The sequence below is a fragment of the Crinia signifera genome, chromosome 8, assembly GCF_055691185.1.
Source record: "Crinia signifera chromosome 8, ASM5569118v1, whole genome shotgun sequence".
Lineage (NCBI taxonomy): Eukaryota > Metazoa > Chordata > Amphibia > Anura > Myobatrachidae > Crinia > Crinia signifera.
In genome coordinates, this window is record NC_139224.1 from 114,752,777 (window position 1) to 114,770,472 (window position 17,696).

The 17,696-nt window shown below is 40.9% G+C and overlaps 1 protein-coding gene across 1 annotated transcript in view; it reads right to left on the reverse strand.

Annotated features, from left to right (window-relative positions):
* PALMD (palmdelphin) overlaps positions 1–17,696 on the reverse strand; it is a 58,012-nt gene that overhangs the window by 23,795 nt on the left and 16,521 nt on the right. Inside the window, exons 2-3 of the mRNA XM_083157050.1 lie at positions 17,541–17,621; positions 5,036–5,166 (exon numbers count right to left, since the gene is read on the reverse strand). Coding sequence (XP_083013176.1) covers positions 5,036–5,166; positions 17,541–17,621 — 212 coding nt within the window. The remainder of the gene's footprint in view (positions 1–5,035; positions 5,167–17,540; positions 17,622–17,696) is intronic.

Sequence of the window (17,696 nt, forward strand, 5' to 3'; positions counted from 1 at the left end):
AAGAGAAAATGGAAAGATAAGATTTTATAGAGAACTCTAGATCATCTCTACGTACTGCATATTGAGTTGAATTGGGTGACTGAAAGCAGGCAATGTTCTAAATGTCCCAGTGTGTATCAAAGTCACAACCATTTCTTCATAGTCCTCTACAAAAAATGAATTATCACCCGAGGAGGTGCAACAGATTTAATTATCAATCAATCTACAGGGTAGTCAATTGCCTGGGTATTATGTCACTCCTGCAGTTTACTCAGTGGCTTTTATCTAAAATGGATACAGTATAAACTAGATACATGTATTGAAACAATGGTAACATTAGCATTGAATATTGTTACACTTGTACACTGGTTAGTTGACACTCTATATACTTTTGTAGGCTAGCTGTTAAATAAGAGGTCAATTCAGGCTCACTGATGCAGCCACTAACAATAATGCATACATGTGTCTAGCATTTATAGATTCAACTGTAACCACACAAATTTAAACATAAAAGGAGAATAATGTGAGTTGCTATCAATAATATATAAACAACTCAACAAGCCAAGAAATAAGTGACTATTAGCCCAGTGTATGAGTAAAATTCCTGACCTTGTCGTCTCTCTTATTTGGGGGTAATACTGCTGGCAAGATCCCAGGAGCTGCAAATAAAACCTGTATAAACCTGCAAAAATCAGTCTCATATACAATGATAATTTATATCTATAAAGGTTCGCTCTCCAGGTATAACCATTCAAATCTGTGTATTTAAAGGTGCATATTGCCGCATATATTTGCTGTGAAAATTAATCAATAGTTGTAACACCTATAGATTTAATCAGTTGAATGGACTGACTCTGGAGGGCAACAAATGAGACCAAAATTACATACATACAGCCCACACCAGCATTTTACCAAATCTTTAGCCAAACTGACTCAGGAGGACATAGAGAGAGTTACCAAGTTTTCATACATCCCGCACGTTAGTTATATAAATGCGTATAGCAGGTTAAACTGCTTACAGGAGAGTGTGGGGTATGCTAAACGGTATGTAATACCTCCGTTTAGCCGTGTATACATTAGGTGTATACACCTGTGATGTTAGCCGCTCGCAAGCTCAGCAGAGCTGCGGCGGAGGTTACCTCCTGTTTGGCGCTGGTGTTCCCCAGCCGGGGACAGCGTCTCCTGAGTGCGGCTGCTGGCGGTAATTCGTCTGATCCTCCTGACGGTGTATGGAGTGCAGGAGAGGGTCAGAGTGTGAGCGGCTGGCGGTGGCGGGGACGCGTTTCGCCTGTGGCTTCCTCAGTCCGCCCTGAGGAAGCCACAGGCGAAACGCGTCCCCGCCACCGCCAGCCGCTCACACTCTGACCCTCTCCTGCACTCCATACACCGTCAGGAGGATCAGACGAATTACCGCCAGCAGCCGCACTCAGGAGACGCTGTCCCCGGCTGGGGAACACCAGCGCCAAACAGGAGGTAACCTCCGCCGCAGCTCTGCTGAGCTTGCGAGCGGCTAACATCACAGGTGTATACACCTAATGTATACACGGCTAAACGGAGGTATTACATACCGTTTAGCATACCCCACACTCTCCTGTAAGCAGTTTAACCTGCTATACGCATTTATATAACTAACGTGCGGGATGTATGAAAACTTGGTAACTCTCTCTATGTCCTCCTGAGTCAGTTTGGCTAAAGATTTGGTAAAATGCTGGTGTGGGCTGTATGTATGTAATTTTGGTCTCATTTGTTGCCCTCCAGAGTCAGTCCATTCAACTGATTAAATCTATAGGTGTTACAACTATTGATTAATTTTCACAGCAAATATATGCGGCAATATGCACCTTTAAATACACAGATTTGAATGGTTATACCTGGAGAGCGAACCTTTATAGATATAAATTATCATTGTATATGAGACTGATTTTTGCAGGTTTATACAGGTTTTATTTGCAGCTCCTGGGATCTTGCCAGCAGTATTACCCCCAAATAAGAGAGACGACAAGGTCAGGAATTTTACTCATACACTGGGCTAATAGTCACTTATTTCTTGGCTTGTTGAGTTGTTTATATATTATTGATAGCAACTCACATTATTCTCCTTTTATGTTTAAATTTGTGTGGTTACAGTTGAATCTATAAATGCTAGACACATGTATGCATTATTGTTAGTGGCTGCATCAGTGAGCCTGAATTGACCTCTTATTTAACAGCTAGCCTACAAAAGTATATAGAGTGTCAACTAACCAGTGTACAAGTGTAACAATATTCAATGCTAATGTTACCATTGTTTCAATACATGTATCTAGTTTATACTGTATCCATTTTAGATAAAAGCCACTGAGTAAACTGCAGGAGTGACATAATACCCAGGCAATTGACTACCCTGTAGATTGATTGATAATTAAATCTGTTGCACCTCCTCGGGTGATAATTCATTTTTTGTAGAGGACTATGAAGAAATGGTTGTGACTTTGATACACACTGGGACATTTAGAACATTGCCTGCTTTCAGTCACCCAATTCAACTCAATATGCAGTACGTAGAGATGATCTAGAGTTCTCTATAAAATCTTATCTTTCCATTTTCTCTTTTCATTACAATCCTACTTGCTATCTAATTATAAGACTCTATCGCATGTCGGTTAGGTATCCATTTATTTGGGGCTCTCTCATCAGTGATTCGATGCTTGCAGATCTCTGAAAGCAGAAGTCCCACTCAGTGGTTAACTGACAATCTATCACTGGGAATCACCTTTTTCAAAACACTCTCTCATCCATTCAGTCCGCAGTGTCTCCTTGCAATACTGCAAAGCACCAAGGTGACTCATGTGGCTGAATTGGACAGCAGAAGTGAACTGTACCTTAACTCCCATGTAACAACCAACCTGGTACTCTCTATCAACACTCAGTCCAACAGGTTACCTATGTATACCCCATTGAGGCCATAATCCAGCAGTGCCTGGATGGGGCCAGTTCACTAACCAGAGAGGAGACTCCTGGCGACCTGACTGTTTGGTAACTCAGACGGGTGATTGAACAACAGATGTACAGGAGCCACCGGTTGTAGGAGTACTATTCACTGGGGTGACTCTTCTCAATTTTTTGATAAGGATTTCCCTTTCCCCACCTTTTGTCTCTTTTTCATCTCATTATAAGGGGCAACAACTCACCTGGTACTTTCCATCGATTAGCATGAGAGAGGGTCAGAGCTGAAGCGGCTGAGCTGTCAGCTGATATTCTGCTGAGGCATCGCATATATATCTTTTGATAAAACAGTAGATAATTGATATTTTGCTGATACCATTAAAATTCTGAGTGTGACCAGATATTGGGTTGCACTTTGTGATAAGCCAGTGATACAGTATGCTGTTCATTGTCTGTCGGTTTATGTCTTGTTTCCATGTTATATGTGATTATCGTCTTTTGACGGTTAAATAAAAATTGAATATTCACCGAGCGATTGATCGGAAACGGTAGAATGCTCATAGTATTTTAGTGTAAGAAGCCAATTAAAAGTTATGTTTTAATGTATTAATCATATCAATAAATTTTTACAATAAAGAGTGCGCCCAAAAAGGCACATTTGTCTTTTGGTTTGCTCCTTGCAAACACCCCCTTCTACTCAGTTACAAATACTGAATGTGTTGGGCGCACCACCAATTCATGACTACTCTAATTTAACAATAGTAGTCCAATATATTGGTTAATCTTATGTGTTTCATATATTAAACCCATGCATCAGTCTGTGCGGATCCAAAACTCCCCCTTTTGCAGGTATGTATGTATGTATGTATGTATGGGCAATTTGTTAAAAGGCTGTAGAACATAAGTAAAGATACTAGTGTTTGTCTTCCGACACTTAACGCTCTAGATCTGTTTTTAGAAGATACAAGTTCTTTACTAATCATTTTCCACAAAGCTTAAGCCCTGTACACACGGGGGGAGATATATTGCTCAGCAATATATTGCTAGCAATATATTGCTGAGCAATATATTGGCCAGTGTCTCCTTTGCATCAGCGACCAGAGATGGTCGCTGATAAAAAGGAACCTCTGCTGGGGGAGCCGCAGAGGTAATAATAATTAGCTTGAGCTAGTACACAAGCTTTGTTTCATGTGTTGAAACCTTGTTTTATGCACAAATAAAATATATTTGTGTGTTTTTCATGTATTTGTACAATATATATGCAAGATCATTGAAATATAAAAATATTCTGAAATACGGAATAATCTGTTATCCAAAATTCTTCTAGTCCCGAACATTTTGGATAAGGGACCTGTATCAACATCAAATCAAAGAAACTACAGTATGTTTTTGTTGTTGTAAGGAGAAGAAAGAAAACTATCAAAGGGTTGGTAAGCTACACAGGGACATCTAAATGTAAATAGCGATAGATAAATAGCAACAGTGGGGAAATTTTTTTTCCTTCAAGAAACAAATATTATTTATTAATAACAGTGTCATTAATACTGCTTTCACATTGCAGAAACGGATATTGACCCTGTATTCTTAAATGGGACTTTAAAACGGGTCTGAACCTTAAGACCTTTCACATTGCAGGTGAAAACCGTTTTAAAAAGCATTTAATACCATTCACACATTCAAACTGTTTAACCCCCAAGGGACACGTTTCAAGCCATAGAAATAGAGCCATTCACACTGCCTAAAAAACGGCTTTGAAACATGTAGGACTCTGCTTTTTAACCGTGTTGAAATACCAGTTAACTTTAACCGGTAAATCAACTCTGGCACCTTCACATTGCAGCCGTAAACGTTTTAAAATGGAAAAAAAATGGCAATATACCGTTTTAAAAGTGCAGTGTGAAAGGGGTATAACATTGCCATTACAGCTTTAAAAATGTGCCTGAATTCCAATTATTTATGGTGGTAAAGCTTACTTATGTAACAGTTATGGTGGCAAGGCTACCAGTGATGGTAACCCTATAATGATCTCACTCCAAATATAAAGCTGCCAACATCATAAAAAAAAGCAAAACCATAAATTTAACGTCAATGTTGATTTCACAATTAATGAATTATTTATAAAAACACGAACCTGCCAATGTTATGTTCCAGGAGTTTGATCTGTTTCTGGTCTTGTTGGTTTTGTCTCAACATCTCGTCTTGTTCCTCGGGGCTCATTGTACTTAGACCGTCTAACAGCCATTTTTCTCGCAGGGCTTTTTTCTAGAAGGTTAAAATAATAATAGTAAAAAAAGAGCCAGAATTGTGCTAGGGCCCACTAGAACTTGGGATAATAGCAACAGTGACATTTCTGTTTGTGTATAGATTAATAGGCCCAATCTATTAATAGATCATTATGTCATTAGAACACCATATGATTGACTGATGAAAGGTTGACAGTGCGTAGGTCGAGAGATAAAAAAAAGTCAACATGGAACTGATTGAAACACCAATGATATTTTTTTTTTGTTTTGTCCTAAATGTAGTATATTTTCTGTTATCGGACCACCATCAGTAGAAACTTTGAGCATCATTCATCCGTGATACCTTCTGATCTGTATTGGGAAAGCTTCTATGTGATCAAAGAAAGTCTTATGAAAAATTCAAAGTGAAAATGAACGGAGACACTTGAGTCTTGCTAACTGGTCTCCTGGTTCTAGTACCCTGCAAGATCACTTAGTAGTGATAGTAGTGATAGTGATCAATATCACTATCACTAAGTAGTGTTCATTGTCTACAGGATATTACATTTATCAGGACAATAATCTGTAAGATTACTAAATGCCAATTGTGTCATTTCAAGTTAACTAATATACATTTATTTGGTCTACCACATGGTCATGGTACATGCATCCTTCAATGATAATGTGTGTCAGGGCAGAACAGAGAATCACATGGGGATTAATGTGCCCAGCACACCAATGGCCAAAATGTATTTTCAGTACAGATTGGCACTGGCACTTTGCATCACTTGGGTAATAGTTACTTTTGACAGTTTCATTACAAATAGTGGACAGTCTTTGGGGAATCCTTTCCGTCACAAATACTGTATATAACCATAGCCTCCATCACCATAATCAGTGGAATAGGAAGATACAGATAGAGGTACTGTAGTGTTCATTCTAGCAACCACTATCTTTGAAAACCCATGCAGTTCCTCTTCCCTGCCTGGGGTGTCACTGACTGCTGTAGTGCTTCTAGCATAGTGTGGTCTGTATATCAGCAATGATATGCAAACCAGACCTGTGCTAGAAACACCACAGCAGACAACGACACCCCAGGCAGGAAAGAGGAACTGCGTGGATTTTCAAAGATATCGGGTGCTAGAATGAACACTAGAAAGAGGCATCTGGGCTTGCCCAGGACTGATCAATGTCTTCTGCTGTGTGCACTGGCATTTACAGGTTGTCCAATCTGGGACAAAGGAGGTCATTCTGGTCATCTTACAAAGCAGTGGTATTTTGCAGAATGTTCCATTAACACTGCGAATGGATGTTTTGCATGAAAATCTATTTGCAGGCTTGCATGCGGGCCCAAAATCATTTGATGGTCGCAGCTGTCAAATAATTTCTGTAGTGCTCGCAAATCTAAGTCAGTCTCTTCTGATTTAGATAAGCGGCTACCTGCTCCGAGTACAGGGTGGGCAGCTGACATCTGGTGACATCAGCCACGTGCCCCGGAAGCCAGGTGCCCACCAGCGTTCGCATGGGGTTGCCCAGCTTTTAACTGGGCACCCAGCATTTTCCTACATGCCCACACATGTCTCCAGCTGTAGTTGCAGATGGTCACCTAAAAAGCTTACATTGAAATTTCTTTCCACTGCTTTCCTCCAATTGCTTCGCTATTAGACTGTTGGCCAGAACCGCTTTGATCATGCTAATTTGCTGCTGACATTACCAATGCTATTTGCCACATGGGATCATAATATAATGTTGCATTTAATTAAACACAATTTCTTTAATAATAGACACTTTACCATTATGCCAGCACCTGTTATTTCCCAATAATGTGTTGTTGTAAGAAGTTTTAATATTCTGCAGCATTTGTCTGTTATGAAGCCTTTTATCAATCCCAACACATCTACATAGTTACATAGTAGGTAAGGCTGAAAAAAGACTTGCGTCCATCTAGTTCAACCTGGTATAGATATCCATTGCTGATTTGGTAGGTTCTGGTATTTTACAGACAAATTATATTTCTTATTTGTACCCATGGATTTTTTTCTCCAGTAAATGTTTGTCCAACTTTGCCTTGAACGCATTTAATGAGCCAGCCATTACCACCTCTCTGGGAAGAGAGTTCCAGAGTTTGACTGTTCTGACCGTAAAGAAATTCTTTCTACTAGCTGAATGAAATCTTTTTTCTTCTAATCTATACTCATGCCCTCGCGTCCTAGATTCCTTTCTAGTAGAAAATAGGGTGTGTGACAGTTCCTTATATTGGCCCTTGATATACTTGTACATGTTGAGCATGTCCCCCCTTAAACGTCTCTTTTCTAATGTAAATAGTCCCAGATTGCTTAATCTGTCCCCGTAGCTTAAATTCTCCATTCCCCTAATAAGCTTTGTTGCTCGCCTTTGGACTTTTTCTAATTCTATGATGTCCTTTTTATAGTGTGGGGCCCAGAACTGTACTCCATACTCTAGGTGAGGTCTCACCAATGCTTTATATAGTGGCATAATTACCCTTGAGTCCCTAGTTTCCATTCCCCTCTTAATACATGCCAGAATTTTGTTGGCCTTTTTTGTAGCTACATTACAATGGGCACTACATCCTAGATTGCTGTCTATTTGGACTCCTAGATCCTTTTCAAGTATGGAATTACCCAGTTCCTCTCCGCTAAGGTTGTAACTTGCACACTGGTTGTGTCTCCCAAGGTGCATAACCTTACATTTATCTACATTGAACCTCATCTTCCATTTTTTAGCCCACTCATCTAGAATTGCAAGATCATTTTGAAGCATGGTGACATCTTCTGGTGATTTGATGACTTTGCTAAGTTTTGTATCGTCCGCAAAGATGGATACATTGCTGAGTAACCCTATCCCAATATCGTTAATAAAAGTGTTAAACAAAATGGGCCCCAAAACCGAGCCCTGGGGCACTCCACTTAGTACCGGTATCATATCTGATACGGCACCATTCACAACCACTCTTTGTTCTCTATTACATAGCCAATTCCCTACCCATCTGCAGATATTTTCACCCAATCCTAGGTTCTCCATTTTATTAATCAATCTCTTGTGTGGGACAGTATCAAATGCTTTAGCGAAATCTAGGAAAATCACATCTACAGCATTTCCATTATCGAGGTTTTTGCTAACCTCTTCATAGAACCCTAGTAGATTAGTTTGGCATGAACGATTTTTCACGAACCCATGTTGGTTAGTACTGAGTAGACGGTGATTATCTAAATATTCCTGGATACCATCCCTTAAAAATCCTTCAAATAGTTTACCCACAATTGATGTTAAACTAACGGGTCTGTAATTAGCGGGATCTTCCTTTTTTCCTTTTTTGAATATTGGCACTACCTCTGCTATTCTCCAATCTTTTGGTACTATACCTGACGATAGTGACTTGCTAAAAATATAATGTAGGGGGGTAGCTAGTTCATCCCTTAATTCCATTAATACCCTCGGATGAATCCCATCTGGCCCTGGTGACTTATTTGTTTTGAGTTTGCTTAGCCTCAGTATTATTTCCTTCGGCGTGAAATCCACAATGAGATCTGGCTTATTTGTCCCATTTGTGGTAAATGTTCGTTCCACAGTCTGCTCTCCCTTAGTAAATACTGATGAGAAGAACTCATTTAACAGTTTTGCTTTTCCCTTGTCCTCAGTAACACTTTTTCCACTAGTATCAGTTAGTGGGCCTATGTTTTCCTTAATTAAACGTTTACTATTTATGTATTTAAAAAACTTCTTTGGGTTGGTTTTGCTTTCAGTGGCTATGCACTCTTCATATAATATTTTAGCTGCTTTGATTACCCCTTTACAAGTTTTGTTTGATTCTTTGTATTTTGCGAACGCCTCCTCATTCAAGTTATTTTTATAGAATTTAAAGGCTCTGGTTTTATTGTTGATAGCTGACCTTACTTCTTTGTCCAACCATGGTGGCTTTTTTTTGTTGAATTTACCTTTAATTACTTTAGGAATGTATTCAATAGTTAGTGAATCAAGCACCTTTTTTAGAGTATCCCACATTTCCTCTGCATTTTTTCCCTCCATAACCGTTTCCCACCCAATTCCTGTAAGGGCTTCCCTGAATAATTCAAAGTTCGCTTTTCTGAAGTTTAGTATTTTTGCAGATCCTTTTTGATGTAATTTACTGAAGTTGATTTCCAGTGAAACCATATTGTGATCACTATTCCCTAATTGTTCAATTACTTTTGTGTTTGAAACTAAGTCTGTGTTAATTGTTAATACTAAGTCCAAGAGCGCCTCATCACGAGTTGGAGTTTCTACCGTTTGTGTAATAAACTGGTCTTTAAGTAAGCTTAAGAACCCATTGCTTCTTGCTGATTTACCCGTTTCGTTTTCCCAATCAATGTCGGGTAAATTAAAATCCCCCATAATTAATACCTGACCCTGATTTGATGCTTGTTTGATTTGGTTTAAAAGAAGAGACTCTTCCCTTTCATTTATAATTGGTGGTCTATAGCATACCCCTATTATAAATTTGTTTTTTGGTTTCTTATTATTGTCGGTTATCTCTGCCCACACTGTCTCTGAGTTGTCGTCTTCCAGGTCTGTGCTCATAGTTTTCTCACATGATGTTAAGTTATTATTTACATATAGGCACACACCCCCGCCCCTTCTATTTTCCCTGTCTTTCCTGTAGAGTGTATATCCCTCCATGTTTAATGCCCAGTCATGCGACTCATTACACCATGTTTCTGTAATACCAATGATGTCGTAGTCATCCCTACTGATCACCGTTTCAAGCTCCCCGATTTTACTCACTAAACTTCTTGCATTAGCCAGTGTTCTTGCCAGTGTCGTTTTTTTTAAATGATGCATCATAGGCAAATATATTTTGCAATAGGTTTCCAATAAAGAGGACTGACAATTGCGGTTTTAGCTGACCTCTCCAAATAAGATTGCAAAGGCTACTTTCATTCCTATCAATCTACAATAACTAAAAAGTTAACCTAGTATGTACTGTAAGCAAATTTAGAAGTCAGCAGATGTTATCTGCAGAACTGCTGGAATTAGATTTATACAGTATGATCTGCACAGCTCGAGTGATATCAGAACCAAATGTAATATCCGTGGTACGTTGGACCCAAGCAACTTCGCTTGCTAGTGGCAGCGGTGATAAACACTGGATGATTTCAACGATTTATCATTTCGTTGTGTAGGAATAGGGCAAATCATTCAGAATATCATCTACTATGTACCCTACTTGAGGATCCAAGTCATGCTTGTGATGACTATAGCACATTTCTTGTATATAGGACTGCTATCAGCATGTCCTCAAAGTGTTCAAAGTGTTTCATCATTTGTGGGAGTGGGATTGGTACCTCAATGCAATCTGCTATGTCATTGTATGCTATTTGTACTTTCTTTTGTCATTTAAGGGGTGATTCAAGTTTGATCAAATGGAGCCCCGATCCGATGGTGGGGGATCTGCACATGCGCAGATCTGCGCACGTGCAGATCCCTCTTTGTGAACACCCCCAGGCGTTCGCATGGGTAGGGGTTGAGGCGGACAGCTGGGGGGTGTACCTGCTGGGGATGGGCAGCTGATGTCACATGACATCAGCTGACCACCCCCTTTTCAGCGATCTGCAGAGGAAATAAAATTCAATTTTCACTGACGTTTATTTCCGAAGAGGAGAGGAATTATTCTATGTCAGCTACCATCAAATGATTTCAGTCCCCTTCGTCACATGTGAGGGGATATGTTCTCGGACCTATCCCCTCAAATGTTACCGAAGGGATGCGGGCGGCGTTGGTGGTGGTGGGGTATTTGTCGGGCGGTGCTTACCGCTCGCTAGACAGTGAGTGTATGCTGCCTAGTGAGCAGGTCTCCTTTGGGCCCTTAATTCAGTAAAATTAATTTGTTAAATTGGTCTATTAGTCTTGTCTATATATTGGTTTCTCAATGTCGCATGGGCTGGAGATTGGTCTCCACTGGATAGGAGTGGTTCTAGCTGCATACCACAACGTAGTAGTATTTTTTTTACTGGGCCTTTTACATTGTTGGTCTGTCTGTTTGGAAGAAAAATATGTGATATCCAGCACCAGAGTTAGGTCGGGATGTATTAAAATACATCGCCGCCCTTCGCCGCACCCCCGCCGCGATGCTGCCGCATATGTACTAACATATGCGGCTGGCATCGCGGTGCAGTGACGGAGGCCCCCCGCGATACCTGGACTGTGGTGTGCGGGGGGTCTCCATCACCTCCCTGCCGCCACGCTCTCCCCTCACGCCGGGGACAGCTATGCATGCTGTCCCCGGCGCTTCCTCCTTCCCCCTGCAGCCGGAAGGATGTCCGGCTGCTTCACTAGGGGGAGGCAGGGCTTCCGGGGTCCAGGAGGACCCTTCAGGAAGGTAAGCCAGAGGGGGGGGGGGGGGGTCGGCGAGGCGGCGGGTTTGCGTTGGCGTCGGCGGGTGGCGAAAAGAAGCCCATAGGCTTCTATAGGGTATCGCCACCCAAAGGTGGCGGTATCATTTTTGATACATTGGAAAATGCGGTAAAACCGGGGTTTTACCGCATTTTCCATTTGATACATCTCGCCCTTAAGGTGCCGCTGCACAATGCGTTTTTCGGGTGCGATGCGAAAGTCTGTGCAGCCCGTGCTTTTAGTACTAGATTGCATCATATCTAGTACAAAAAGCACAGTGCTGTAGCACATTGTATGCATTTTTACTAGATACAATGCAATCTAGTACTAAAAGCACGGAGTTCAGCGCACCGTGTATGGGCACCTTAATGCCCCTATCAGACCGCACATATTAACCAATATTTTGCCAGTTTTTAACCGTTTCAAAACGGTACTACAGTATGTGCCGTCTGAAAGGTCCACAGTGAATTTACCGTTTCCCCCCAAAAAAGGTATTTGGAAATAGTAAAAAAGCAGAGTCCAACCGTTTCATACCCCTTTTTTTTTGCAGTCTGAACGTGTCTGAAACGGTATTTTGGACCGAGCCAATAGTGAGCACAAGCTGGTCTCGCTCTTTGCATATCTTGGGACCCACTTATGCAGTGAATATTTAATGAGCGGGTCCCCACACCCTGCATATGGAATGAGCAGGACCCACTCATTAAATATTCACTGCACTAGTGGGTAATGCTCATTAGATATGCACAGAGCTCACCTCAATGCTCAACATGCAGGGGTTTGCTTTCACACTGCAAAACCTGCTCAGTAAGTGCAGTCTGAAAGGGGCATAAACCTGCTTTGACCCGGTATTTAAAACGTTTTAAATACCGGGTCTAAGCAGGTTTTGCGGTGTGAAAGCAGCATAATTGTATGCAGTTCAAATGGCATACAATTGAAATAGCATTGCATAGCAATATTGTATAGCATTGCATAGCACTGAAGTTCAAATTGTACAGCACCATTGTATAGATCAAATTGCACCTACAGATGGAGCCCCTCTCTTCCATTTCCAGCGCTCGCCAGAATGTCCCCGCTATCCTGGCAACGGGAAGAAGGGATTTGGGGTGGGTCCAATCATTGAACACACATTATGGGGCAGAGGTTGACCTATCAGCATCCCCGCTACTCAGCTTCCTTTATCTCAATAAATAAGACTTGTGCCCAGGAATTCATTTTGGCTCTACTCCATTGGCCACAGTATAATAAAATATACCACCTTACAAGGTTGCAGGGCACAGACAGAAATGGTGGGCAAGGTGAAATGTGTTACTACCTTGTTCTGCTCATGGGAGCATGACCTAGCACCGCAATGATGCCCCTTAGGGAGCCAGCCCCCTGGGGCATATCACACTCGCTCTGGGCCCAACCATCAAATGCTGGTGTGGCTATTCCCCAAGGGTGGACCTGCGGACCTCTTCTGACTCGGCTCATTCACCATGCCTTGCGCACCACTTATTTCCCACTGCATGGTGACAAACATGTTACAATTTTCTAATGAGACGGATCACACATTAATATCAAAACATAACCCAAGCACCATCTTCACTGGACTCAACCTTAACCATACCTAATTTTACTTGAAACGATGCCCTTCTCTCCTCTTGTTCTTTTTTAAACAAATCACATTCTTGCCGAATGAGTGGGAGGGAAAGCATGCTTCTAGCGCAGCTTATTGTAAAACAGCCTGCTTCCTTCCCCCTGCACCCAGCCTGCCCTCTCACATTTCACTGGCTAATCTTTTGCCTAGGTATAAAAAGGGTGGATGGGTATATCTGCCCACCCCCTTTCCTAATGCCGTTGGCCTGGGGGCCGCCTGCTGCCCCTCCCACCTATAGCGCTCTGGCACCATGTTTCCCCAGCTCCCAGGCTTCCTATCATTGGACCACTATTTTAGAATCAATGCATAGGCTGCAGCAGTGCTCTTTTCTTATTCAAGTGTTTGTTGTTGTATAAGTGTTTAAGTATTATTAGAGTTAGGTCAGTATTAAACAGGAGGAAAACAGGCAACCACAAACCTCTACTACTACTAAACGGGATACGGTCACTAGGTCGATAAGCATTAGGTCAACCACTGAAGGTCAACATGCATAACGGTCGACATGACTGAAGGTCGATGTGGGTTAGCACAGCCTGGGAAAAAGAGCATTGTTGACAACGCCCACCCCATTATATGTTTGCAATAGACAATTGATAAAGACAAAGAGGAATCAACTGTGATCAATAGCCAGTCCTCTAATTGACATTCAGAAGGTTAATAGCTTCTGAATGTCGACATACACTTATGTCAACATGCATCCATTGTCAATAAAAACAATTGGTTGACATTCTGGTGACAACATGTTAAATGTCTACATTCTGGATTCTACTGGATATATCATATGGATTATAACACTGTTGACCTAAATATATGCTGAAATATTGGTTGTCAATCTAACGTTAATGTCGTCATCAAGACTGCTGACATTCAGAACAAGTCTATAATCTAGTGTTGACTACTCATAACACACCCGCTGTATACGCCACTAGTCAGTAAGGAAAAAATCCATCAGAAACACTAAATATTAGGAACACTAATTATAGAAACATAGAATTTGATGGCAGATAAGAACCACTTGGGCCAGGGCGTAACTAGATATTCATAGGCCCCATAGCAAAAGTTTGTAAGGTCCCCCTATTTAGCAACTGATGGTGATAAATGTATGTAGAACATATTAGACAGTAAAGATGGGCCCCCTTCAGCTCTGGGCCCCATAGCGGTTGCACCCCTTGCACCTATGGTAGTTACGCCCTTGCACTTGGCCAATCTAGTCTGCCTCTTTGTAACAGCAAATCAGAATTCACTTAAGAAATGAAACTATCCATTTATTACTCTTGCAATGCTTGCAGTGCTAGAGCTGGGTTTACACTCAGGTCTGTTATGGAGAATTGTTGGATAGATTGACATTTCATCACATTGTGTTTGCCAAATGCACATGTTTCAGAGCAAACACATTTATTTTGAAAGAATGTCTGTTCTTGCGGTGTATTTATTTACACAGTTGGGCACATGGCACGCATGCCTTTGTTCTGCTGAAAGGAGTAAATCAAATAGGTCGTCAGAAGTATGTGCTGTAATATAATATTCTGCAAAGGTTCCACATCTAGATGTATAATCACTCAGGAAAATGTGGATAGTATGTGTAAGTTACAGCCAAGTGTTTATTCCAGCTAATGGTGACATTTCCCAGAATTCTATATGTCAGAAATATGACATCATAACATCACAATAGTGATAATACTGCCTAGCTATATGGTGTGAAGCTTGAAAACAGTGAAACCCATGTAAATGGGTAGGCAGTACTCTCTGCACCTCCTTGAGAGGCACCTCTCCGCACCAGTTATTAATGATATTCCCCATAATGGTGTCCTAGGTTAGTTTTACTTTACTTTAGTTTACTTTATGCCACATTGTAGGGCTGCCAATACATATTATCCCAAACAGTATACACAATTCACATGAAAATACAGTACCATTGGTCCATATTATGCCTCATTACAGTGCCCCATGTTCATATTGTGGCACATTAGCATGCTCTACAAAATTCAAATTATGCCACAATACAGTGCCCCAGTTCATATTGTGCCACAATATAGTACCTCCTATTATAACATCCACTGCACAAACTTTTCACTGCAAATGTCACACAATTCAGGTTGGGCAATGGAACAGACCCAATTGCTTAGCAGGTAAATGAAGAATGTAAAAAGAAATGTAAAAATACAATCAAGATGGCTAAATTAGAGACTGCATGTAAAATAGCCGCAGATAGCAAATCTAATCCCATAAAATTCTACAGTTATATGAACGGGAAACGGTTAAGGAAGGTAACCGAGGAATCAATAAACTCAGGGACGGTACCAAGGGACTGGCGCATAGCTAACGTAGTACCAATATGGAAAAAAGGTAGCGAAACTAACCCCGGAAATTATAGACCGATCAGCCTTACATCCATTCTGGGGAAAATATTAAAAGGAATAATTAGGGAAATCTACGTGTTGCAAAGCAATTTCCAAGGGCAGATTGTAATATTCTGCACTGCTAATAAGGGGGATTACCATACCCCTTAGCACTCTAAACAGAAAAAGAAAAAAAAAGGATAGGAACAGCGCTTGTCCAGAATAACGTACTTATTTATTATGCTAACATTTTATACATATAAAAAAATTAAATCAATAAAAATCAGCAGCAATCAACCGGTTCAATATACACTCAATTTGATGAATCCCCTCAAATATTCTGAGTTAAAAGTTAGTGCATGCATGCATGCAATTTAGTTTCCATTAGTGTGTTTTCAGAAGGTTAGTATATTAGTGGAGTATTTCCAACAGGGTATGTCCCACCTATGTGCACATGATGTACGATATAAGTATACTTATGGCAATCTCCGCAGTGGGTAAGGGTCACGGCCTCCAGACCCCGGTGGAGCACTCCGACAGCTAATGCAGTCCAATGGTATGCAGTCTTATCCAAGAGTATCCACCGGTTCCAGTATGTATAGCTGCCTATTATAGCCCCCACACTCCTCTACGCGTTTGTCCACCTTATGCAATAATCAGCGGCTTCCTCAGGAGGGTTCCTCCTGAGGAAGCCGCTGATTATTGTATAAGGATGAGAAACACGTAGAGGAGTGTGGGGGCTATAATAGGCAGCTATACATACTGGAACCGGTGGACTGGACACTGGCACACATTAAAAGGATTCAAGGGATGCCAATGTGATAGTGCCTCTTTACAAGGCATTGGTGAAACCACACTTGGAATATTGTGTTCAGTTCTGGGCATGCACCTTAAAAAGGACATAATCTAAATGGAACAGGTACAGAGAAGGGCGACTAAACTAGTAAAAGGTCTCAAATCACTAGAATACAAAGATAGGTTAACCAGGCTGAATATGTTTTCACTGGAGAAACGGGGGTTGAGAGGTGATATGATTAGTATGTTCAAATACAGGATTGGGAATCATATGGAACTGGGAGATGACTTGTTTACTAACAGACCTATACTTGAGGCTCAAGGAAAAGAAATTCCAAACTGAATTAAGAGGATTCTTCACCATTAGAGCAGTAAAATTCTGGAACTCATTACCGGTGGGGGTGTGATTACAGCAACTACTGTTAATGAATTTAAATCAAAACTGGATGCATTTTGGCCACTAAGGGATCCAATAGCTAGGGCTTACTACAGTCAGTAGTTACAAGTTAGATATGTTGAATTTGATGGACTAATGTCTTTTTTCAGCCTTAATTACTATGTTACTATGTAAATCTGGGAAACAACATTCTAAATTTTCTGTAGGCCCCTCTAAGTTTCTGTTTCACACATGAGTAGCATTAATACGATAGACATGGGGAACTGATCAGGCCCACACATCAGGCCCATGCACAGTAAGGGACAGTACAGGTCAGACCCTTGCACAGTACGGGATAATACAGGTAAGGCCCATGCACAGTACGGGATAATATAGGTCAGACCCATGCACAGTATGGGATAATATAGGTCAGGCCCATGCACAGTACAGGATAATATAGGTCAGGCCCATGCACAGTACGGGACAGTACGGGTCAGGCACATGCACAGTACTGGATAATACAGGTCAGGCCCATGCACAGTACGGGATAATATAGGTCAGGCCCATGCACAGTATGGGATAATATAGGTCAGGCCCATGCACAGTAAGGGACAGTACGGGTCAGGCCCATGTACAACTTACCAATAAGTACATTTCAGAATACAACCAGACCTAATTACCCCCTAAAACTGATCTGTATATAACATTTCAGCTACAAATAAAGACACAATAAAAACACAATACCCAGGAATGTGTATTTTTTCACTTTCTAAATTAATTTAAAAAACTCATCAAATTAATGTTACTGTCACTATTTAGGAGAAATAATAGAGAAACACAATAAATTGGACAGACGTTTTCTAGCATAATTTATTTACCTTTAAATGATGCAGGCTTAATTTTTCTTCTTCAATTTTAAGGCGTCTTTGAGCAATTTCTTCTTGTAACTTCCTTTTATCCTGAAAAACAAATTAAAATACTAGTTTCATATATAAAACATGGCTTTTAATCACATGATTACACTTTGAGCAATT